Below are 24,322 nucleotides of genomic sequence, written 5' to 3'. Positions count from 1 at the left end.
CTCAATGCAGCTCCAAAGCACAGGCTACCTGTGACCAGACCAGTGAGTACCATTCCCTGTCATAAAATCCCTCCTACCACCACTACCATTTTCAAACACATTTCTCAATCCGTATATGTGCATTAAGTGACTATCTGGAGGAAACACCATCCTTCATACCCTCATTTTCCCTACAAGCTGTTAGGAAAAATAATTTCACAAGGAGAGTAATTCAGCGCTGGCAGAAATGATGTGAAGAGGTAACGGTATCATCATCCTTGCCTGAATATCAGCAGTGCATAGCTCATCCAATGTGTTGACCAATCTGTTCTGAGCTGAACAAAATGACCTCTAGAGCTTCCAAACTAGCCTTACCCATATGTCAGTGATAGAGATCATTGTAAAAGGATCTTGGACCTTCTGCCTTTTTGGGCTGCTTGAGAGATGGGGAAAAGTTTAGCTACTTAGATCTCTTGCTGCATCCCTAACTCTGTTCTTCCTTAGGAAGAATCTGAATTCATTGGTTCTAGGCTTTTGGGAGCAAAGTGCCTGCCATGAGATTCTGGGAGTCACAGAATACACTGGGACACAGTGGAAAGAGAAGAAGACTACGGTGAGATTTGGGAACTGAGGAATAATACTGAAAAAGCTGGGATAAAACCCATCTTACTGACCCTAGAAACAGCCAGGTAGGTCTGGGTTTTCAAGGGTCTCCCTTGAAAAGCTGACTTTCAGTTGGGATCTCTCATTTTAAGCTGAAAGCAGTGTATTAGGATAAGGGGGTGGAGGGGTTGAAGAGTAAGGCATGTTCAGGATTTGCTTAAACTTACAGCTATGTACAAAACATAATATGGAACACAACAGAATAGATTGTTCCCTCCATCTCTCAAAAAGGAAAGAAATTCCCTCCATAGCCATGCACTTCACCAAAGCTGGCTTTGACTCCCTCCCCCAAATCCTGCATGCCAGTTCCTCATCTCCTTTGCAGTTGGTGAAGTCCTCAGAGTTTTATATTTCTGGTGTGTTCTTTAGATCATGCCCCAGTCCTCACCCTTGGCAAGAGGGAGAGGTAAATTAGTATTTGGGAACAGCTGATCTGCTCTGCTGAACACAGTATCCTTTTCCTCACAATGCCACTATGACAACTACACACAGATTGTGACCACAGTGGCAGTGCTTTCCAGCTACCAGTACTAAAACTGAATGCAAAACTGTGTGTACGTGCTCCTTTGAAGTCAGGACATACTGTGAAATGTGCAGCCTGGTGATCCATCTTGCTGTGCTATCTGGCTTGCAAACAGAGCAATGCCTACTGCTGTTACCAGGTATTCCATTAACCCCAATTGTAGAGATTAGCACCTTGAAACCTTTTCTGATATCCCAGATGTTTTAGCCCTCCCTCCCCCTCTTCAAAGAAGGAAAGGAAAAAAAATATATTGTCTTAAAGAAATGCTGAGATAGAAAAGTGGAAAAATTTGAATGTGATGGTGTGATTGAAGATAATCTCATACTGTACAGGCTTACGAAGCCAAGTCATTTATCCACAATGACCTGAATTGTAGTCTAACTTCTGGATGTTTGGCATTGTGACAGTACTCTCCTTATTAAAATGATCACTATGGAAGACAATATACACTGTAGCAGCAAACAGATAATTAACTATGGAGTCAAACTATTGGTTATACTCTATCAAAAAAAAATAATTGTTGCCATTTAAAATACTGTGGTCCCGCATATACAAATCATACCATCTGGACAAGCTGTGCATGCTAACAGCTGTCTGACTCGATGACTCCCAAAGAGACATACCTGCATTTGTTGCAGGGAATGCTTCCCTTCATGCACACTGTTTTTTAAATGCTTATATCAGACTTAAAAAAATGATAGGTAGCAACTAAATTTCTGATTTACAATTCTAATTCCACTCCCAGAACTGTCTCCCAACTCCAATTGCACTGCACAGTACTTACAGTAGCCATGCTTTCACTCTCCAGTCTGCATTGATTGTAGCAGAAGCATGTGCCACTGATAGACTAACACCAGTGCCAGGAATAAAGGAAGCAGAAGTTTCTGGTATATCTACAGCATCAACTTTGAACCTACAGAAAAAAAGGAAGCAGGATATTAGACTGCATGCTAAAAAGTTAAGAAGAAATATTGATGATTGAATTCTTCTGCTACCAAAGGCAAAGTCTATGATTTGTTAAAGGAATTTCTCAGAAAGTTTAGAAAAGAAAGGTATCTGTACCATTATACCGAGTAGCATCCTTGCAAAAAACATCCTCAATACATTGCTAGGCAAAAAGGATGCCCAGTCAAAACAAAAACCTCCCACTGGGAGAAAAACAAAGTCCTTGAAGTGAAATTTACTTACTGAGGGAAAATAAGTCTGTCTATTACACCTAGATGCTTCATCAATAAAAAGAAACAACAACAAAAAGCCTAGGCCATGTGAATGCTAGTGTTTGCTGAGGAAGACCAAAGTTTTTCCTTTCCCTTCTATATCCCTTTCCTCATCTCAGCAAAAGGTCCTGGAGCGGTTCAGTTTTTCAAAATCAAGTCTTACTTAAAGACTTCCCCACGAAAATGATTTTTCCTGATATTCAAAGACATTGTGTTGGAAATGGGTGTGTTGAACTGAGCTGCACATTGTAAAGGTATCAGCTGCAATCTTATCATATACTTAACATTCCTCATTGTTTCCTGCTATCTGGCAGAGATCTCTGAAACAACTGACTTTCATCTACTTTCCCTGGGAAACCGGCTAGTTTTAGTGAAAAAGAACATAGTTTTCCAAAAACAGCTCGGGCTACATTAATTATAAATCCTGTTTTCAGTGAGGTGAAATCAGACTGTGTGTTGGGAAGGGAATAACTCATTGGGAGAACGAATTGTGATTTTGAAGATCACTCCAAATTAGTTCGGAAGGAACTGTAAGATCTTTTGGATCATGTCCTTGATCCAAGCCAGGACAAGTAAAGGCCCTGTTCTTTTGAGTCTTGAACATCTCCAAGGATGGAGATTTCCCAGCCTCTGTTCTTGCTCTGCTTCTCCTCAGCAATTTTCTTAACTTCTAATTGGAGATTTTCTTGATGTAACTTGTGCCTGCTGCCCAGCATCTCTTCACTGGCTCCACATTCTCCATAGTCAACACCCAGTAGACAGCAAAAGATGTACAGTAAGACATCCCAACACCCCCCATAGTTTTTTCTTATTCAGGCTGTCCAAATCCAGCTTTCTCAGGTGTGCAAAAGTTAAGGTCTCCAGGATACTATAATACAATGAATATAAGCAATATATTAATATATTAGAACATTACTAAAATATTCGATGTTAATAGAGGATGCGGGCCCTGTCCAGCAAAAAGTATATGAAGTCTCCCAGATTGTTATTTCTTGCTCTGGGTAATTTATAAGTAAATAAAAATGACATGAAGAAAAAATGAAGTAAAATACTATTGGGCAGCAGAACTTTACTTGGAAGTAGTATTAAAAGGTCAGAAGTTACTGTTTTTATTTGTTTGTTTGTTTTTGTTACAGTATATTGAAAAAGCTTAAACAGAAAGATGGGAATGAAGGCTGTAAAACAACATGCTTTTCTATTATTTCCTCATTTAGGAATATTGTAGAAACCTCCACAGGCCTTTTACTTTACAGGCTGTTCCCAGTACACAACGTTCCTCAGCAGGAAATAAAAGTAGAGCCTTACCTAATGCAAATGCTATTTTAGCCATTGTAAATCTACCCAAAAAGATTCTGCAAAAGTCATCTTCCCGTTCCATCAACTCAGATACACCATCCCCATACACACATTTTCCTCTTACTCTTTCATGATGGCTTTTCCCTCATGAAACTCATTTCAGCAGTTAGATGAACCATTAAGGTTTTGTACTGAACAACAACAAAAAAGGCTGCATCATTATTACTATGGAGCTGTTTCATCCTAAAACTTTGAAATGCATTTCCTTCACTTACCTTGAGATTGTATAATTCACCTTCACAACTAAGAAATTCTCCTGCCCACTCCAGCTAGGGAAGGTCTCTTTCAATACTCTTTGCTTCAGTAGTTCTATCCCAATCTTCCTCCCTGCAGTGGGACAGAGGAAATCAGATACCCTACAGGCCAGATTACGGCATACAAAGGTCCAGATATACTGACAAATAATTCAATCACTTTTAACATAGTTCTGAAAACTCTCCTGCTCTTAAGCCCTTACCTAGACCTCTTTCCAACTACTTACATGTCTGCATCTGTTGCCCCCATGTGAATCATTTAATTCAAGATCATGATGATCTCGACTTGCATTTTACATTCTAGAACTCTTACCCATTTTTTGAAACTGTTATATTTCCTTCAGTTCACACACAGTGTGGATAACCTTGCAAATACTTGCTCATCACATTTCTCTCAGACTGTCTTACACCTGTTGAATGAAGAGGCCTGTTAAGAAGTGACAAGATGGCCAACATGCATAGTCCTTACTTAGGTGAGAAGTGTGAACATATGCATATGAAGTGTTGGTATGTCAAACACATTTTTACAGGAGTTTCTTTAGCTTTAGAGCCTCACAGCTGCTGAATAAATATATATATATACATATATACTTTTTCCTTTTCCAGAATTCAGTAAGTTAAAAAAGCAAACAATTACAGTAAATGATAACTCATTATGATTCCCTGGAAAATCCCTCTTCAAAAGTGAAAACACAAACTCTGTCTGACAGAAATACGCTAAAGCTCACTTATGGTTCTAAATGAGAGCAGCCAGTGACCTCAAATGGTTCTGGCAAAATGAGTGAGCGGGGAGGATCTATTGACTCAGCCTTAAAATCTTATGTTAAATACATGATTTAGTGGAGGGTTGTTAGAGTAGGTTAGGCTTGATTATCTTTAAGGTCTTTTCCAACCTGAGCAATTCTATGGTTCTGTGATTCTATGACAGGTACCACACTTTTCAAATACAAGAAATACCATTGGCAGAGTTACTGTCAATATCTGTTCTTATTCCCGATGGCTAACACAGGGTAAGTCTGTAACTCTGGCACTTGAAAACCACGCTGAATGCCACAACTACTGCTGGACTCATATTAAGAAATAGCAGGCTGAATTTTCATTTCTAAAGGCAACAGAGATGCCTAGGAAGTGCTTTCACTAGCATTTCATAAAAAGATACAAAGAACAGTTGGATAACTGATGTTTGTCCTGCACTGAACTCCTCAAAAGCCTTAAAAACAATGTTCATGCACAGAAATAAGTAGACCTGATCCTCTCTTTCATCTCAAACTCATAAGCTCCAAGCTTCTACTTTTCATCTCACAAGTCCATTGTCTAGCTGTCAGTGTGTTGAGTACATAAATGAATGATTAATCCTTAGCGTGACCCAGCCTTTGTTGAATCTGTACCTTGTTAACCTTTATTATTAATATTAATTCTGTAAACAATTGAAGTTGTACTGAGTGCCCTCCACACCCACGTACTACACCTTCAGCAGGAGGCAGGGAGAGCTAGGCCTGAATAGAAAGAGTAAGGAAAATACACTGTAGAGGTTAGGAGTGCCATGTACAAAATCGCTGATGTTCTGTTAAGGGTCAAAATTACAGCAGATGGTTGCTGTAAAGAACAGCACATGCAGATTCTATCTCACCTCAAATAGAAGAATGACAGTAAAAGTGTGCAGTTACATGTCCATTCCAAGATTCTAAGCAGCCCCCCCCCCCTTTTTTTTTCTTATTATATGTTAATTATCTTCAATTAAATATCGCACTTACAATCAAGATTTTAGCACTTTTTGAAAAGAAACAATTATATGACCATCTCGTTCTAGTTCTAAGACAGTAGATAAATATAAGAAGCGGGATAGAAACATGGTTGGATTGCAGGAGCATGCAGCCCCAAATTCAAGGATAAATTTGTACCCCGAGTCCAAAAAAGAGACAAAGAGAGAGAAGGGACAAAGGGTGTTCTGCTATGAGGTGACAAAAAGAATAGATTCTGTTGCAATATTTAAGGACTGGGCTTGTACTCTGCACCTCTTTAAAGAACTATATTCTGTACATAGAATACTTATTTTAAATTAACTTCTGGTAATCTCAGACATACCGTAGTCCAGCCCTTTCTGAGTAATTCTCACTTTCAGACCAGGATTAGCTTCAAGTTGTAAAAACAGCAAACATGGCAGGAAACAATACCACATCTTTCGCGTCTTCTCACCTTTGTCACTGGGACCTGTCAACAACGTTTATGATGCAAATGTGATTGTAAATGATGCATACCATGAGTCACAAAAAAATCTGTCATTGTTTCCTCAAAGAAACGAGGACAAGGGTGGATGACCACGAGAGATTTAGCTGATGATTTTATTGCACAAAGTGGTCATTGTGGAAGCAGTGATTAACTGGATAGCACTTCAGTAGGCATCACCTATTGGTGAGGTTGCATGGTTCTGCTCCACTACTCTATGCTTTCCTCCCACCCATGTTTCGGACGGTTTATTTTACTATATTCTAGCTCATGCAGAGTTAACATGACAGAGCAATACCAGCTGAGAAACGTCTGTCCTAATAAAAGCCAACACTGTTTTTACATACATAGACAAACTTCTGACTTAATCCAAATTCTGATCAAATCAGCTCATAAGAGGGGAATGCAATGGTTAATTCAAAACGTGTACAAGTGATCACATGGCAGACTACAGTATAGCGAGTGTGTCTGAATGCAAAGCAAGTAAGCCACTACGTGGTGGGACACAAACACAAAACACAGCTTCAAAAGAGCAGTGACAAATTAGTTTTTATTTTAATTTTACACTTGCAGAAGTAAGGTTTCTTCATTCAAAGCTTGCATTCATCATGTTTTTCACTACCAGTGATAAGCACTGTTCAATTCCCTAGAAATTGGATGTTGTTTCTCATGACAACTCAAGTATCCCAAGTTCTAAGTGGAATTTTTATTAGGGGTCTGTAGTGATTTTACACTGGCCTTAACACTGAGGAGACTAGATCACACTTTTCCAACATGTAAGACTGTGACAGTAGTATCTGCCTATGTAAAAAACCAGAAAATATACAAATGTATAACAAAACAAAGAAACACACAACTCCCTACCTCCAAACCTTTGATAGTTTTACTTCTTTGTTGGAATTAATACTGATGAGGCCAGACTTCGAACAGCTACAAATCCAGTATCTACCCAGCAGCTCATAAAATACTGCTCTTCACGGGACTTCTGAGCTGTAAATTAGACAAGATGCTTTATAAGTATTGTTCTGATAGTAGTTTTCTGAAGAAATCCTTAAAAATCATAGAAATCATAGATAAAAATAATAGAATATCATATAAATCACCCCAGAAATTCTATGCAGGAAAAGATGGCTTCAGGAAAAAAAACAAAGAATAAATCTGAAAATATAATCCAAATTCTGACAGATTTGGAAAATTCCTCTTTAAGTGATCTTTCCGTCTCTAGTTTTTATGCTTCTTTGATTTTCTCTGTTGTAATCAACACAACGTGAAGAATTAATTTAAGGTAGCAGTGTTACATAAAACAGCCAGCTGGAGTCACAGACCTTAACATTTTTCCAAAGAAAAAGTCTTAGCTTTTTTTGCAAATGTCACCTTTTCCAGCCTAATTCTATGGATTCAATTAAAAATAAATCTAAAACCAAAAAGACAGATTTCTCTATCATTAAATAACACAGACATGTATGAGATATTTACCTAATTTATCTAAAAGGATTGCCGGCAGCACTCACCGTCATCGAAATTCACTCCCATTGAGGAACAGAAAACAGCAACCTTAGTTAACTACTTTGCTTTGAAGTTACATGCTATTGTTAGGCTCTTAAATGTATTCCAAGTGTGAAGCTGAAAGAACAAACTGAACTTCCATGGTGCTAGAAGACGGTATCATCACATACTGTTTTCTCTAATCAACAAGCTTTACTTTCACACTCCAAAGCTGATATTCTCGATTTCATCAAAGACCAAAGCCTCTATCATATGCCAGGGTTGATCGTACAAGCTTAGTCAGATGACCACAACAGACAGAACTGAGGAGATGGAAGATGCCAGCTGCCTGATAATCTAAATCAGAACTGTCATTTTCACTGCTGATGACAATAGATGATAGATAAATTGCTCTGATTTTTATCTTCGGTAACTGAGCACATATCAGGCAAATCCTTTGTATAAATAATTCTCTTAATGCTTTTGTCTTTTCAGAGATAGAGTCTTCAAGTATCTTATATAAAGAAAAAAGATGAAAAACTGTTTTGCTTCAGTCTGCGTACTTGTCTCACCCTAATGAAGTACACTGCTCCCCGGAATGCAAACATTAGAGTTCTCCCTTGTGAAGCCTGCAAAAACATTTAAATAAAACTTGCAGTAAAGGTAACAGCTGAAGCCTGACTGAGAATCAAAGCTTTTGATACAAAAAACCACCCCAACAATAACAAAAAAAGAGTCACTATGATTGTCTCATACAGATTTAACACAGCCATAAAACACAGTATCTTAAATGGATCAACCTTTAGAATATCCATGAGAAAGAATGCTGTCAATGTCTTTGTCTTGGCCCTGCACAAACTTCTCAGTTGCTGCCCACAGAATTTTTTTCACTCCTAAAGCTTCAGGGAATAAAACTCAATAGTTAAGAAACACGAGAAAAACAGTTCTCAAATGCAGCAATAAAAAATAGTATAAATCCAACCTGGATACCAGAAAGAGCATTTAGTTTCACAGTCTCTTTGCTGTGAGCGCAGAACTGGGATTAGACTTTTTCAGTTTCTTCCTTGCTCCGTTTCTTCTAGTTACCCAGCAGCACGCTCAGCAATAGGTATGCTTTCCACAGCTCACTCTGCAATATCAAATCAAAACGACTCAATAGCTTCATGCTTTTAACCCTTCCTATACAATGATATTCCATATGGAAAATCACTCAAGGGAAAAGGAATACAACGTTTATATGGTTAGCGGGAGGGAGATATTGCCTGGAATGTTTAAAGTATCCAACAAATGATATAGACAGAAGTTTGCTGAAGGACATAAAAGCAGGTGATCTGCTCTCTACTGCCACTGGAAAGCTTTGGAGTGTAGCTGCCAGAGGGCTACTAATCTGTGCTGGGCCATGAAAAAAAAAACACAAAAAAAACCCAACATCCATAGCTGCTGTGCCTACACAGAACATGTTGATGATGGATAATTATGTTGAAAGGCAGCTGTCTGATGAGCTGATGGTAAACAAATACACAATTTCCACTGTTCTAACCCATTTAGTTTGCATTCCTGTCCTCTGTAACTGTCCTGTCCTAGTATCTGAACCAGGATTAATTGATTCACTTTTAACAAAGTTCATTTAACAAGTCGGTGCTCTCACACTGCACACTGGCCTCACAGCTAAGAGTTGCAAAGGTGCTGCTAATGCAGAGATACCAAACTCTGTTTCTTCTCTTCAAAGAATTTTGCTCTGCACATAGCTCTCAGTAGTTCATAGTGAAAAGGAATATATAAAGAACTAAAGTATTAAGGTGCTTGTGAGACATAGTTTGATCTACATGGGCCTTAAGATTTCCTTGATAAACTTATAAAATCTTATACAGGACAAGATTGCCAAAGATATCTAAGATCATATATTCTGCGATTCAAGTTCCTCTCCAATCTGAGGTTCTCACATCATAGCTGACAGCACTGGAGAAAAGACAGCATAGAAGCCAATTGGCCCTGAAGGATGTTCTGAAGGACATTCCTGAGTCAGACACCTCTGTCATTTTTTTCACAGCCTCCAGTAGACAAGTACTTTGATCTTTGGTCAAGAATGATGAAGGAAAGCAATAGAAATTATACAACACAGTACACAGATTTCCCATGAGTAGAATCCTGGATACCAGATCTGGCATGGAGTTACCTACTAACAGCAAAATGAAAAAAGTAATGTGTCAAACCCTTGAAAGTCCACTGAAAGGTCCTGTGCTCCATATGGAGCACATATTTTCATCAGGAGTAGAGCAGTTAAGAGCCACATAAAGAAATTGGATGTTTAGTTCATGGATGAACTAAAGGTCAGCCAAGGGATCAGACCTAGTCAGCGTGGATTTATGAATGGTAGATCCTGCCTGACTAACCTGATTTCATTCTATGACAAGGTGACCCGCTTAGTAGATGAAGGAAAGGCTGTCGACGTGGTCTACCTGGACTTCAGTAAGGCCTTTGACACTGTCCCCCATAACATTCTGGTAGAGAAGCTGGCTGCCCGTGGTTTGGATGGGCACACGCTCCGCTGGGTGAAGAACTGGTTGGATGACCGGGCCCAGAGAGTTGTGGTCAATGGAGTGGAATCCACTCCAACGAGGGCAACGAGGCTTGTTAAGGGCTTGGAGAATCAGCCCTATGAGGAGAGGCTAAGGAAGCTGGGGCTGTTTAGTCTGAGGAAGAGAAGGCTGAGGGGAGACCTTATTGCCGTCTGAAAGGTTCTTACAGTGAGAGTGGGGCAGGTCTCTTCTCACTAGTGACATGTGACAGGACAAGGGGAAATGGCCTCAAGTTGCGCCAGGGCAAGTTTAGGTTGGATATTAGAAAGAACTTCTTTACAGAAAAGGTGGTTAGGTACTGGAATGGGCTCCCCAGGGAGGTGGTTGAATCGCCATCCCTGGATGTGTTTAAGAGCTGTTTGGATGTGGTACTCAGGGATATGATTTAGCAGAGGTTTGTTGTTGTGGTGTTGCTTTAAGAGATAGGCTACTGGTTAGGCTGCGGTTGGACTTGATGATCTTCAAGGTCTTTTCCAACCTGAGTAATTCTATGATTCCATGATTCTAAATGTAGGATGCTGCGTAAGGGCCAGCAGCCAACCTGAGATGTTGTAAAGCAGAGCCTCGCTAAAGGTATTAGCTATACAACACTAGGATAAAGGATTTTAAATACATTCTAGGAGTAAAGCTGACCACCATCAAGCTGCAAGAAGCTAGGAGGTTCTTTCCACTGGCTTGGATTTGAACATCCCTGCCAGTGTCACACTCAGAATGGCACCCTGGATTTTAACAGATCTCCTGATTATACTGCCATCTCCATCCAACCATTTCTGTCATCTTTTGGTGTGATCTTAGTCATATCAGAACCCTACGGCTGAATGTATATACACATACACATTTTTATACTTTATAAAACGCACTCTTTGCAACGTTAAGTGCAGAAAGAAAAACAATGGAAAAGGTTTGCTGGTTCACTATAACTGCACTCAGCTTTCAGGAAAAAAAAAGATATTCCATAAGGTATGTAAATGATCCAAAGAGACCTTAACTTTTTATAGTCCTCTTCTGCCATGGGAATTTGACTGCAGGTCAACAGGACTACAGCTATATTAAATTTCAAGTTTCTCAAGATAAATTTTACCATGAGTGCTCCCAATAGTTTTACTTCTTCGGTGAAGTTGAGGGCTGGAGTACCTTTTCTGCAAAGAAAGGTTGAGGGAGTTAGGCTTGTTCAGCTTGCAGGGCAAACTCAATGCAGCCTTCTCATATTTGAAGGGAGGCTATAAACAGGAAGGAGAGCGACTTCTTACAGGACAGGGGGAAATGGCTTTAAAGAAGGAAGATATAGGTTAGATGTTAGGAAACAATTCTTTACTCAGTAGGCAGTGCTGCCCAAAGATCTGTGGGTGCCCCATGACTGGAGGCATTCAAGGCCGGGTTGGATGGGGCCATCTGAAATGGGCACAGGCCAACATGGGAGCTCTGCAAACCATTTCAGCCTTTTCTTTCTCAGTTTTTCCTGTTTAATATTTAGAGCTGTGGGCAGAACCTGAGGCACGACTTATAAAACTGAAAGGAAAAACTGGCAGAACAGCAGCAGAAATGCTTATTAGCTGGTTAACTAACAAGGATCAGTTAGCACAGCCAGGTCCTGAGGAACAGAAGCATCTCACTTCACACTTCTTCAGCTTGTGCACGTGACTCATGTGGTGCTTCTGCTGAAAATAAAGCAATGAACATCTGTTTCTCACAGTGGAAACATGGGAGGCGGCTGTGAGAGGATTAACACTGAAAAGTAAAGCAGTATGACCATGGCCATTGCAGAAATGGTCACAATGCTGAAGAGGTACGATACGCTCCAGAGCCAACCTTCTCCAAACGTCAGGAAAGCGGTTCCTGACGGGCACGGTGCTCGCCTTGCCCTCTCACTGCACTCTTTCCCTGCCTTTGCTGGACACGGCTCAGTCGGCACGGCGCTGACAGCCGCCTTCCCACCTCATACCTCCCCGCCACGGCGCGCCAACCGTGCGCATGCGCAGCAGCATCCCGCGCTCGCACCACCGGCGGCGGCCATCTTGACACACCGAGCAACCGCTCCTCGGGCAGTGGGGGCGGGGCCGGCCGGAGGCGGAGCCGGCCGGGGGCAGAGGCGGCGCCGCGCCAACCCAAACACCGCCACGCCCCGGCAGCCCTTGCGCCCGCTGCCCGCCACCATCGTTAGCCGGCGGGGGCCCGCTCGGAACGTCAAGCGGGCGGAAGCGCGGCCCCGCCGGCCCCGCCGCCATGAAGCTTCGCGTGCGGCTGCAGAAACGAACGGCGCCGCTGGAGCTGGAGGGGGCGGAGCCAACGCTGGGGGAGTTGCGCGCGCAGCTCCGCCGGGCCCTGCTTCCCGCCTGGGGCTACAGGTAGCGCGCGGAGCGAACCATCCCGCGGCGGTGGCGGGGGGGGCGGCCGGGGAGCGGGGCCGAACCACGCAGGGTGGGGTCGGGGCGGCCCATTTCTCCTCTCCTCCACACCCCTGCCCGAGACGTGGCGCTGCCGCCCCCTGCGGGGTGAGGTCCGTAGGAGTGTGGGAGCTGTGCGAGGCCTGGGCCCGCGTTGGGCGAGGCGTCGTCCGTCGCGCGGGTGCGCAGTCCGAACGGTTGTGAGGCGAAACTTAATAAAAACTTCCAAAAAGTTTTGCTCCGTGGTTGTCAGCAGCAGAACGGGAAAGGAAGGTGTACCGCGGAGAGTGCTCACTAACGGAGTACGGGTTGTGAATCTGTTAGAGCTGGCCGAGCGCTGCCGTGTGGCCTTCGTCTCACGGAGGGTTCGGCAGGGTGTCTGTTTCACATAGTACAGAGTGGGACAGGCTGGGTTCAGATAGCACTGAAGGTTTTAGGAGTGAGGCACTTCGGGCTGTCTCCGTGGACAAACCTGTTGCCTCAGCTGATAAATGCCTGCAGAAGTGGCCCATTCCTGAGGCAGCTGAAAGGCTCAAGTTCAGTGACCCTTTGCTTTCCTTTGTAGTTCTTTTGTGGGCAGTTGTAGTACCTACCAAACAGCTGCTGTTACCTAAAGTGTACCTGGAGAGCAGACTGGGGGGAGACTTCAAACTGTAGTTACTTCTTGCTGTAGTGTATTGCTGAGTATTACAGAATGACAGAATTGGAGGGTTTGACATTCTGTAGGCTGTGGTGGGGACTTCTGGAAATCATCTAATCCAGTGCCCTGCTAAAGCATGTTCCCTACAATAACATATACAGGAAAGCAATTGGGTGGGTTTTGGGTATCTCCAGAGAAGGAGGTACTCCGCAGCCTTTCTGGACAGCTCATTCCACTGCTCTGTTGTTCTCACGGTAAAGAAGTTTTTCCCCATGTTCATGTGGAATTTCCTACATTCCAGTTTGTGTCTGTTGCCCCTTGTTCTGATGCAGAGCACCACTGAAAGGAGCCTGGCCCCATCCATTTGACTCTCTCCCATTAGATGTTTATCAGCATTGATAAGATTTCCCCCTCAAGACTTCTCCAGGTGGAACAGTCTCAAGGCTCTCAGCCTTTCCTCATATGGGAGATGCTCCATGCCTTTTATCTTCTCAGTGGCACTCTGCTGGACACTCTTAGAAGTTCCCTGACTTTCTTGAACTGGGCTGCCCAGAACACAGCACTCCAGATGTAGCCTCAGCAGGTCAGAGAAGAGAGAGAGGATGACCTCCTTTGACTTGCTGTGCTCTTTGCAATGCCACCTAGGATGCCACTGGCCTTTGGGCCACAAGGGCACACTGCTGGCTCATGGCCAATGTGTTGCCCACCAGGACACCCAGTTCCTTCTGCTGCAGAGCTCTTTTCCAGTAGGTCAGCCCCTCACCTGTTCCAGTGCATGCAGTTATTCCTTCCCAGGTGTAGGACTCTATGCTTGCCCTTGTTGAACCTTACTGATAGATTAGAACCCAAAGGAATAAAATTTGTAGAACACAGTATGCTTTTCTAACTGTACCTCCGTGTACAGCTACTCAAATGCAGCTAACCATATTTCCTTATTCTGTTATTTTGCAGTTCTGATACAGAGTTTTCAATAACGTTGAATGGGAAGGATGCTCTTACAGAAGATGAGAAGACTTTAGTTTCATATGGGATTGTTCCTGGTGATTTGATATGTTTATTACTAGAAGAAACAGATGCCAAATCCAGCCTACCTCCTCCCTCATCTTCTAATCCTCCCTCACTTCAGAATGGTTGTGAGACATCCACCGTAACTCCCAAAAGTCAGGCTGACGGTCCAAAAGAAGAAAGGCAGAATGAAGAGTCTGACAACCAGAAATCTCAAGTGGAAGCTCAGAAGAGTGACAGTAGGGTAAGCACGTGAGAATTGGCTTGACAAAGACAAAAAATGAAGTATCTTACATCAGGTGATGAACTGCATATCAAAGAATCTCTTCAGAATATTTGACTCCTTATGACTGTCTGATAATGTAACCAGTTATTTGGATGGAAAACTATCTCCATCATTACTTGTTATGTCCTGGTTCCAAGAGCTATCCTGAGATATTTTGGGTTTTACATTTTTACAGGGTTGCATGTTTTTTGCTGGAACATGCACTTTGTTTAAGGAAGTTATGAGTTGTAGTGCCTCAGTGCTACCTCAAAAAAAATTACATGAGGTATCACGCAAATGCAGCAGATACTGAAATACCACTCTCAAGTTGAGTGTGTGATTCCTTTCTCGTGGTTATAGCTGTTCTCTAGGATTCAGATGGCCTGCTTGGAATGAGAGATCTGTCTGTCTTATGCATGAAGTTAAACAATGCTAAGGTAGTTCAGAAGTGTACATTTGTATGAAGCCGCATACCTGTTTCCAGTTAATGGGCACGTCTTTTGCACATTATTCAGTGATTTGTTTGTGACTGTAGATAGAGCAGTTAAGCAGACAACTACCAGCTACTGAGTTGTGTGGTGAAAGTAGTCTTTCTAGAAGAGACCCTAGGTGCCATGCTGCTTGGTGCCTGTCTCATTATTTGATTTTGTCCCTTCCTAGACAGGAGCTTGAAAAGCTGCTTATTTGTTCTTTGATTTTGGGTTAATTGTTGAATACAAAAAAGGTCACTATGACATTTTTATGAGAAATGTTGCTAAACATGTATAGAGTATTATTTCAAAATACAGGAATTAAGGTCTAGGATCCAAAGAATTCTGAGTAGTGAAGGAGAATGCAGTTGGACCGTTGTCCCATTGATTCTCGCCAGGAGCAAAGTGCCACTAGTACATTGGTGCTGTGGGCATGCAAGCCCATGCAAGAAAGGAAACGACAATACAGCCACAATCTTCCTGAAGCATCAGCAAATGTTTTCTGTTAATGATTATTTTAGCTATTTAAGCCTATTGCATTTCTAAGGAGTCTGAGTAAATCATGTTGGTTTCTTGCTATGCACGTTGAAGTACCACAGCAATCGTTCCTTTAAGTGTTGCAAGAATTCTGACAAATGTTTAATAATTTATTATCAATTTGCAAGAAAATGACAGACTTTTTTAATGAAAGAATTGCATTACAAATATTGAAAAGTCTGCGTATATAATACAAAGGCTGTGTATATTATCCCAGTCTCCAACTGGGATACTAGAAAACAGAGATGAATTTGGTCTGTAGAAGTTACATGGGAGATCTGTAGCGTAGACTTGGTGCCCACGAAGACTGGCAGACATACCAGCAATTGTGATGCTATAATTTTCTGCATGTATCTTTTGTTATCTCTTGAAGGCAGGATCCAGCCTAGAATTTCCTTCTGGATTAGTCCCAGAAGATGTTGATCTAGAAGAAGGTACAGGTTCCTATCCTTCCGAACCTATGCTGTGCAGTGAAGCTGCTGATGGAGAGATTCCGCATTCCTTAGAGGTGCTCTACCTTTCTGCTGAGTGTACCAGTGCCACTGATGCCTTGATTGTCCTACTACATCTTCTCATGATGGAGACAGGCTATGTACCTCAGGTAAGTTTACAACCAAAAAAGGAAATGTCTTGGTCAGTGCAAGTGAGTTGTAGAATATTATAAGAACCTGTAATGCAAGATGCCTCTAGAGGTCTGCATCAGGCTGTGTGTGTACTGTAAGCAGCCCAGTCTGTTGGAGTGTCAGCATCTCTAACTTGACTGGCGAGTATGTCTTAAGGCTAAACTCTAGAGCAGTTTTAGGGGTAAAAAGAGAGGCTTGCCTCCATGTTCCTCTCAGTCCTCAACTGGAACTCACCTGATAACCTGACATTTCTGCTTTTTACTGCTAAGCTTGTGTAGATGAGCTTGGATTGTGACGCTTTGTTATAGTGCTTTCCTCAACATAAGTGTCATCTCAGTAGGATACAGTTCAGATGGTGGCTAATAAGGTCTAGGCCTGCCTAAGTATTAACTTACATCATCTTCAGCAGGGTTCAGTTAGGCTTTAGTTTCACTAATGACCAGAAGCATCTAGCTCATACTTGAGCACCTGCGGTTTTGTCTCTGTCCAGTGAGTTCATCTTGTCCGTTTAGGTTTTCATGTAACTTGCATTACATGTTTATTATTATGTGACTAGTGTCCTGTTTTCCTTGTGGTGATAAAAACACATGGAATTAGCTTAGTTCTGTTTGGCCAATACCAGTTTAATAAAGCTGTTAACAGCGTTCCCATAGGCTGAAGTACTATCCAATGAATACATTCCCATAGGGAGCAGAATTTGTTTATGTCAATTTGTGGACTTGGAAAGAGGGAACGTGATTTTCGTGCAAGTTTAAGAGGAAAGAAAAAGAGACCCTGCTTGTCCTTGTGGTTATGTTGCATCTCTCTGTGAGATTCCATCTGAGAATTCTCATATTGAAATTGAAAGGAACACTGTTAATCCACTGAGATTTTCAAATTATTTTCAAGCTATGACCTTCAAGTCCTGTCAGAGATCACAGAAAAGGTGCAATATGACGTTTTAAATGCAGAAAATTAACATATATTCAGGAGTTTTCAGGATGCTGGAGTGAATGGCAGAGTGAAGTACAGACTTACACAGTGAGTATAAGTCTGCACGCTGAATAACCTCCCCAGAGACTGGCGCAAGACAGAAATTGCTAAATTTCTCCTTAGATTTGCTATTAGTATTGAGGAAAAAAGTATGTGATCACGCAGTTATAGTCTGTATCATAATGCAGATTGGGACTAAACTAAAGATTTGAATTCCAACACAGTTTTGGCATTTTCAAGGTTCTAGTCCTCTTTTTCCATTTGAAGATATGATGGTATTATCTGTGTATTTTCAGGGGACAGAAGCCAAGGCAGTGTCTATGCCAGAGAAATGGAGAGGGAATGGTGTTTACAAGCTACAGTACACGCATCCCCTTTGCGAAGAGGGTTCTGCTGGTTTGACTTGTGTGCCTTTGGGAGATCTTGTTGCTATTAATGGTAAATTAGTAAAGTTTTTATCTTGGATATAGGTTGCTAAATATCACCATTGCTTAGCAAGAGAAGACCTACATAAGCTTCTTCGGAATCACAGTTTCATTATCCAGGTTGATGAGGTGCAAGAGATGACACTTGCTGATGCTGAAAATTCTTGACATTTCTTGCCTCAGTATCAGCTTTTTCCTTCTCTCTAATGAGAATGGAGTAATGTTCGGGGAAGTCAAGTTAGCATTTTTATTACAGTGTTGTAAAAATACGGGTTTTATTTCCTAGGAACTGTGATATACATGAGTAAATACTAAAAAGAGAGAGATTTCATCCATTTTATTTAGTCTCACACTCTTTGCAAGACTTAAACCATTTCTAGACTACATATTTCTCTGTACTAGCGTGTGTTCTTTTTTGTCCTTACTGAAACACATGAACATTCTCACTGTGGTCTCAAAAAGCCATTGAACTCAGAAAATTAAGAGAAGTCTGTTTATTTTGAAGCAACTTCCATATCAATTGGTAACTTTTGATTGGTTTGTTTTTTTTTTAGTTGCTTTTTCATGTTTGATTTAGCATTTGAGCAATTCTGTATTATAGAACAGATATTAAATTGGAATTCCATTCTAATTTCAAGGTTTCTTTGATTAATACTTGTAGACATATGTGCTTGCACAAATTGGCATAAGCAATTGTATTTTCTCAGAATGTGTGCAGAATTTGCTTTCTGAAATTATAATCAAATGTTTTAACCAAGTCAGGTTAGATTTAAGATTGTTTTGGAACTACCATGCATGCCATGCATATAACATTCATATAGTAAGATTGCTGAGCCTTTTCCTAGTGTTTCTAATATTTGAATTGATACGTCTTTAATGACTGGTTTGCAATAATGGCTCCATATGTACCACTCCTAGCTGTGTGAGATCGCTTTCCATGTGATAGAATTGTTAAAGACAGTGCTCAGTTTTTGTCACCGGTATCTTTGGTTATTCTTTGCTATTAGGAGTTCAGTTTTTATTTTTTCTGGAATTTCCATTTATGTAACTGCCAGCTGTCATTGGTATTTTCCTTAACAGGGCTGGTAAGGGAGAATAGTAAAGCACCTCTGAGAGTAAGGCAGTGATGAAGTGATCTTGGCTGTCTCTCAGTATGTTTTCAATTTTGGAATATCATTTTTTTTTCTCCTTATGTTTGCAGCGACATTAAAAATCAACAAAGAGATTAAAGGTGTGAAGAGAATACAGCTGCTGCCAGCATCCTTTGTTTGCTTTCAGGAACCAGGTATGCGTGAGCTATAATTCTGATAATAGCCAACTGGGAAGTAGGCAAGTGATGCAATAGCAGGTAGGGATAGTAAGTGGAGGACTAAATAGGCAAAAAAATAGGAAGAAAGAATAAAAATGCGACCACTGTTTAGATGGGCTATTGCTTTATGGTAAAAGGAATTCAGAGTATAGCCATTTACTTGTATTTTGCTGCTAAAATAATTTGAATTTCTTTGATTAACTGAATAAAGAAAGGATTTTGCAAAGACTGACTCATGCTTTGTCCCAAATGCCTGTTATTTATGAGGTCCTAAATGTCAGTGTAAATTTCTGAGGAAGCAGTGCTGGATTAGACCCTCTTTTTTTGTCCCTGCTGGCTCAGGACTTTAGAGGCTGGTGATACCTATACTCTTACTGTGACACCGTAACTGTTATCTGTGTTATAAAATAGGTGCCAACCACATAACTCTCTCCAGAATGACAAAATTAGAGAAGTACTAAGGTGGGGGAGGAGAGGGACAGATGGATGTGGATCCTTTGCCAGCAGAGGACTGACTAGCCTTTTGTTTTACAACGCATTAATGAACCTCTTTGTTGCCAGTTGAGGATGACTTGGTGTCCTACACTGTGTCTCTCAGATCTCCAGTCACTGATGTAAGAAGCTAGTCAAAAGGCTGTAGAGGAATAACTGAGCACTGACGTGTCCAAGATAGTGGTAGAGTCTTCTGACTCCTCTTTCCTAGGAGAACAGAATGGAGAAGCACTCTTGTCAGAAAAATGAATGTTACAGACATTTACAGCATAGGTGTGTGCCACCTGAGCTTTGAAATCTGATCAAAGTAGGTCTGACAGCTTGAGAGCCAGTTGGTTTTTGGAGAACTCATGTATTTCTCATATTGGTGCTTCTTAAGGCCATTGGGTAGCCTAGCCTTACCATGGAAGTAGGCTGTAGTTTCTCGAAAAATTGCTTATTCCACGATTGTTACACACTAGCTGCAGACCTGGACTCACCAAGATGACAAGCAGATCACGGTTCTGTTTATAAGAAAGCCATGGTTTTTCTGCTCTTGCATAATCATTGCACTATAACCTCTTGAAATTAAGCTTTTTTATCTCTCTAATTTGATAGAAAAGGTTGCGGGTGTTTACAGAGACCTTCAGAAATTATCTCGTCTCTTTAAAGACCAGCTGGTTTATTCTCTTCTGGCTGCTGCCCGACAAGGTGAGAGAGATGGTACTTAATTTTTGCGGATGGAAGAAAGGGAGGGAGTATATGCAGAGTCTTGAGGGAGAAGCTTTAGAAACAGTTCAGACAGCTGCTCAGTGGTGGGTATGTTGAGAGTAAGAAAAAAATGGACATTCTAAAGAAATTAGATTAATCTTTGTATTTTAAAAGAAGTTAATATAATGATAATTTCCCATCAAAAGTCAGAGGGCACCAAATCCAAACTGTATGATAGGTGTGGTAGGACCGTGCAGCCAAGGCAGACAATGTATGGTTGTCTTTGCTGTCCTGACTCTGCAAGTTGGAGCCTTCAGCTTAGTTAGCATCATGATGTAGCAGTCGGCATTGATGGTTTGTCCATGTCCAGGAGGATCATCCCTTTCCTCACTTTGCCCACTGAGGGCTGCACCTTGAACTTTTTTTTTAATGTGAAATTCGTGTATCACTGCTCTGTGTACTGCTGTTTTGACTCTGTCTCGTAGTGCTGACACCACATCTTATGACTGAGAATGGAACAGGAGGCTGTCACTGTCAGCGTGGTATTGGTGCAATGGGTCCTCACATACTTGTATAAATTGTTATTTCTATTCCTGTGTGAGCCTTGGAGGGGCCCACCTGACACAAATGTCTCAATATTCCAGTGTTGCGACCATCTTTTCTAACTACTTGAAGGTGACACTCAGCTCTGTACATTGGTCCCTGGGTGTAATCCACTGATTCGCATGGATGAGCTGATAAAGACACTCTTCATTTCATTATGTGACAGCCGTGTGTGGCCATGCAGAACATGGCTTGTCTTTCACATCACAGCTGTTGCCTCACTGTACTTGCACCTAATATTTTGTCTCCATAAACATTCAGCAAACGTTGATGAATGTCAGTGGGTGCAGTTTTTTTTCTGCATGGAAGATCTCAGTACCACACCTTTGCTTCGTAACACACTTCCGTGTCAGATACCATTTTGTCAGACTGTCCCTCTGCTGCCATCTGTTGCAAAGCAACAGCATGTAACAGAAGATTGGTGGGAAAGCTCAGCCTGTAGAACTGGTTCAGCAGAAAGTTCAACAGTAGAACTGCAGGCATGTCCAACCCACCTGCTGAATGCAGCCTGGCACAGCTCATACTGCAGCCACCCCCTACTCTACATCATCATGGCAGGCTCTTCCCTGTTATGCATGCGGCTCGGCCCAGCCCTGGGCATGTACTCATCTCTCAGTAAGAGCCAAACATCAGACACTAAGCTGAAACCAAGACACAGTGGGCACAGTGCAGTGCTAATTGAAGTTATGGCAAATAATTTTAAGCCTTTTGGTGCTAAACTGTCCTGTGAACAGTGACATATTTGCAGTTTTCTGTTTTGATAAAGGAGTTTGAGGGTCATCAATTTTTTTCATGTTTGCCATTTTCCTGTTTTCAATTGACACAAACACATTACCTGTGAATTTTCACATGGAATGTGTAAAATTGCAACCAGATATTGATTGTGTCTCTTTACTAGACTTTTCTAAGACCTATCTCAGCAGTAGGAAATCAGGCTTTCTGTGTATAGGTACTGCTGTAGAAGAGTTCAGCTTAGTATGCTGAAGACACAGTGGAATTCGTAGACTTCAGCGCGGGCGGGTTTTATGTGAAACACGTGCTGTGCATTTGATATGTTTTTTTTATGGACTCTTGTAATCAGGCAGACCTTTTTCCTTTAGCCTTTGTTCTGTAGCCTGTACGCATAGGCATGCAGCATGTTTCTTAGGTTAACAGCAGTCATTGGTGTTCAGTATAAAGTACCATTTGGCCTATTTCATGAACTCATAAACATACTGCAAGGTGGAAGAGATCAGCATTCTAAGAAGCCGTGTCATGGTGCCTTTGGAGAACAGTTGTTTAACTTAAGAATCAAAGGGGAATGATCTAAGGGCAAGGTTATGATGTCTTTCTTTTCTTCAGGGTCATCAGCTTTGCACCATTTAGGTAATTCTTCTGTGTCCTCCACTTTGTAGCTCTGAACTTGCCAGATGTCTTTGGGTTAGTGGTCCTTCCTCTTGAGCTGAAGCTTCGGATTTTTAGACTTCTGGATGTCCGTTCCCTCATCTCTCTGTCTGCTGTTTGCCGTGATCTTTATGCAGCTTCAAACGATCAGCTTCTGTGGAGGTTTATGTATCTGCGAGATTTCAGAGGTAACGGTGATACACGTTTTCTTCAATTTCATTCTCACGTGAACAGGGATTATTAGGTCTTACATTTTGATAAGAGGTTTCTCAGGTAAGCAGTCTTGGTTTTTAAATACTGGCATCAAATAGAGTCATTAGTGATAGTGCTCAGTACAGTGGACTAGATGTAATTCAGGTGGGTATTCTGTTTTCTGTCATGAAAAATAGTAATAGTTATCTGAGCCATTTCTCATGGGCCATATAGTTCTGCCCATCATGTGGTAGAACTTCGGTTGTTTGCATCTGTTTCTCTTGCTACTTAGATGTACTTGCTATTGCAGCTATTTGGGAGTGGAGAGAAGGGATATTCCTGCTAGAATTCCTCACAAGAGACTGAAGAAAAAGGTGGTAAAGAGAAGTGCTGTTACAAATCAAAGATGGGAATAATATTCCTGGGATTTCCTAGGAGTTTTGGAGACAGTATTTTATATAGAATATCATCATCATAGTATCATAGTATCGTGCGAGTTGGAAGGGACCTTAGAGATCGAGTCCAACTCCCGGGTTTCGAGCCCTCTGTGTAGCGAAGCGGCACTTCTACCCCCTGCCCCACAGGGGGGTTCGAACCCGGGCCCTTCGGTGCCGCAAGCAGCAGTTTATACCACTGCGCCACTGGGAGCACACAATATGAATAGATTACATACTGAATAGTCCTACAGCTTTGTATTTTTTTTAAAACACATTATTTCTATGGAAGATTTATTGACCAGAGATGTTTTTTTTTTCATCTCCATCTGCTTATTCCCACAAATCCTTGGCATAAATGCTACTTAAAAGAGGTTGCTCATTTTGATTTTGTGCTTCTCTCGTAGATCCCATTGCAAGGCCTCGTGACACTGACTGGAAAGAAGTAGGTGGCTTCTCTATATAATCTCACTGAGATTAGTCTACATGGGAAAAATTCAGGGCTAAAACAGACTTTGGGAGGCTGTAGTTTTGAGTTAAATTTTAGTTTAAAAGTGGTATTCTGTGAACACGAGTTGAGTTTGGTTGGAGTAGGAGAAGATGAACATCAACAAGAGACTCGGCGAACCTTAAAATACTTTTGTTTCTGTCTGCAGCTATACAAGAAAAAGTTGAAACAGAAGAAGGAGGCCTTGAGATGGAGGCACATGTTTCTGCCCCCTACACCTCATCCAATTCCCTTTCATCCCAACCCATTTTATCCAAGTCCCTTTCCTCCCAACCCATTCCCATCGAACCCAATCTATCCCCCCATGGTCATTGGAGAATATGTTGAGAGACCAACGCTTCTGTATATTGGAGACCCAATTAATTCACTCATTCCTGGCCCGGGGGAAGCACCAGGCCAGTTTCCTCCATTCAGACCACATTTTGATCCCATTGGTTCCTTGCCTGGAGCAAACCCTACGCTTCCAGGACGAGCTGGTCCCAATGACAGGTTTCCACCTAGACCCAGCCGGGGCCGCCCCACGGACGTTCGCCGTGCGTTCATTTGATTGCTGCTTTCTCCCTCAGTGGATTTTCTGGTTCCTGAGCTTGCTTTCTAACTGCAGGACCTTGTAAAACCAGGCACTAACATCTGCCTTCTCTCCAGATTGTGGCAAGAACTTGTTTGCATGGTAATGTTTTGACCCCAGAGTTAGGGTTTGTTTGTGTTCTGGTAATAGTGCGGTACCTGGCACTAAGGTCTCTTTCAAGATGGGCTGTGACTTAGAACAATACATGTTGTTCCCCTCCCACCTCTCCTCTTTAATCACCTGTGAAGTGCTACTTAGAGACTAGAAGGATACTGGCTAAGTATTTGCTTCATCAGATAAAGAGCACTTTAAATACAAATCCTATCTATCTTTTTCTGTCTTATTTGAAGAGTTTTATTGATTTGCCAGGAAAAAAAGTATTTCGTTTCAAATCTACCTGGCTAGTAATTTTTCTTTAACAAAACTCTACCACATCCCACGTAGAATGGGATCCTACCACTGCTATGGTAGATGTGTTTTCATAGATCTTTTTCAGAAACAACATTTCCCTTTTTTTTTTGTTAGGTAAAAAGCATTTTT

General features: G+C 41.6%; 2 protein-coding genes across 2 annotated transcripts in view; one reads left to right on the top strand and one right to left on the bottom strand.

The window, feature by feature from the left end:
* Nucleotides 1-12,507, bottom strand: part of LOC140249522 (bactericidal permeability-increasing protein-like) — a 24,005-nt gene extending 11,498 nt beyond the window's left edge. Inside the window, exons 1-4 of the mRNA XM_072331342.1 lie at nucleotides 12,225-12,507; nucleotides 6,078-6,203; nucleotides 3,954-4,065; nucleotides 1,950-2,078 (exon numbers count right to left, since the gene is read on the bottom strand). Coding sequence (XP_072187443.1) covers nucleotides 1,950-2,078; nucleotides 3,954-4,065; nucleotides 6,078-6,203; nucleotides 12,225-12,507 — 650 coding nt within the window. The remainder of the gene's footprint in view (nucleotides 1-1,949; nucleotides 2,079-3,953; nucleotides 4,066-6,077; nucleotides 6,204-12,224) is intronic.
* Nucleotides 12,345-24,322, top strand: FBXO7 (F-box protein 7). Its single transcript, XM_072342603.1, has 9 exons — nucleotides 12,345-12,627; nucleotides 14,258-14,555; nucleotides 15,957-16,184; nucleotides 17,475-17,616; nucleotides 18,805-18,888; nucleotides 20,002-20,094; nucleotides 22,092-22,268; nucleotides 23,114-23,151; nucleotides 23,363-24,322. The coding sequence occupies exons 1-9, from the start codon at nucleotides 12,506-12,508 to the stop codon at nucleotides 23,759-23,761; spliced, it is 1,581 nt and encodes a 526-aa protein (XP_072198704.1). The 5' UTR covers nucleotides 12,345-12,505; the 3' UTR covers nucleotides 23,762-24,322.

The sequence above is a fragment of the Excalfactoria chinensis genome, chromosome 1 (genome assembly GCF_039878825.1).
Source record: "Excalfactoria chinensis isolate bCotChi1 chromosome 1, bCotChi1.hap2, whole genome shotgun sequence".
NCBI classification, from domain to species: Eukaryota; Metazoa; Chordata; class Aves; order Galliformes; family Phasianidae; genus Excalfactoria; species Excalfactoria chinensis.
The sequence above is the reverse complement of the archived record's forward strand: the minus strand, read 5'-3'. Positions and strand labels throughout refer to the sequence as shown.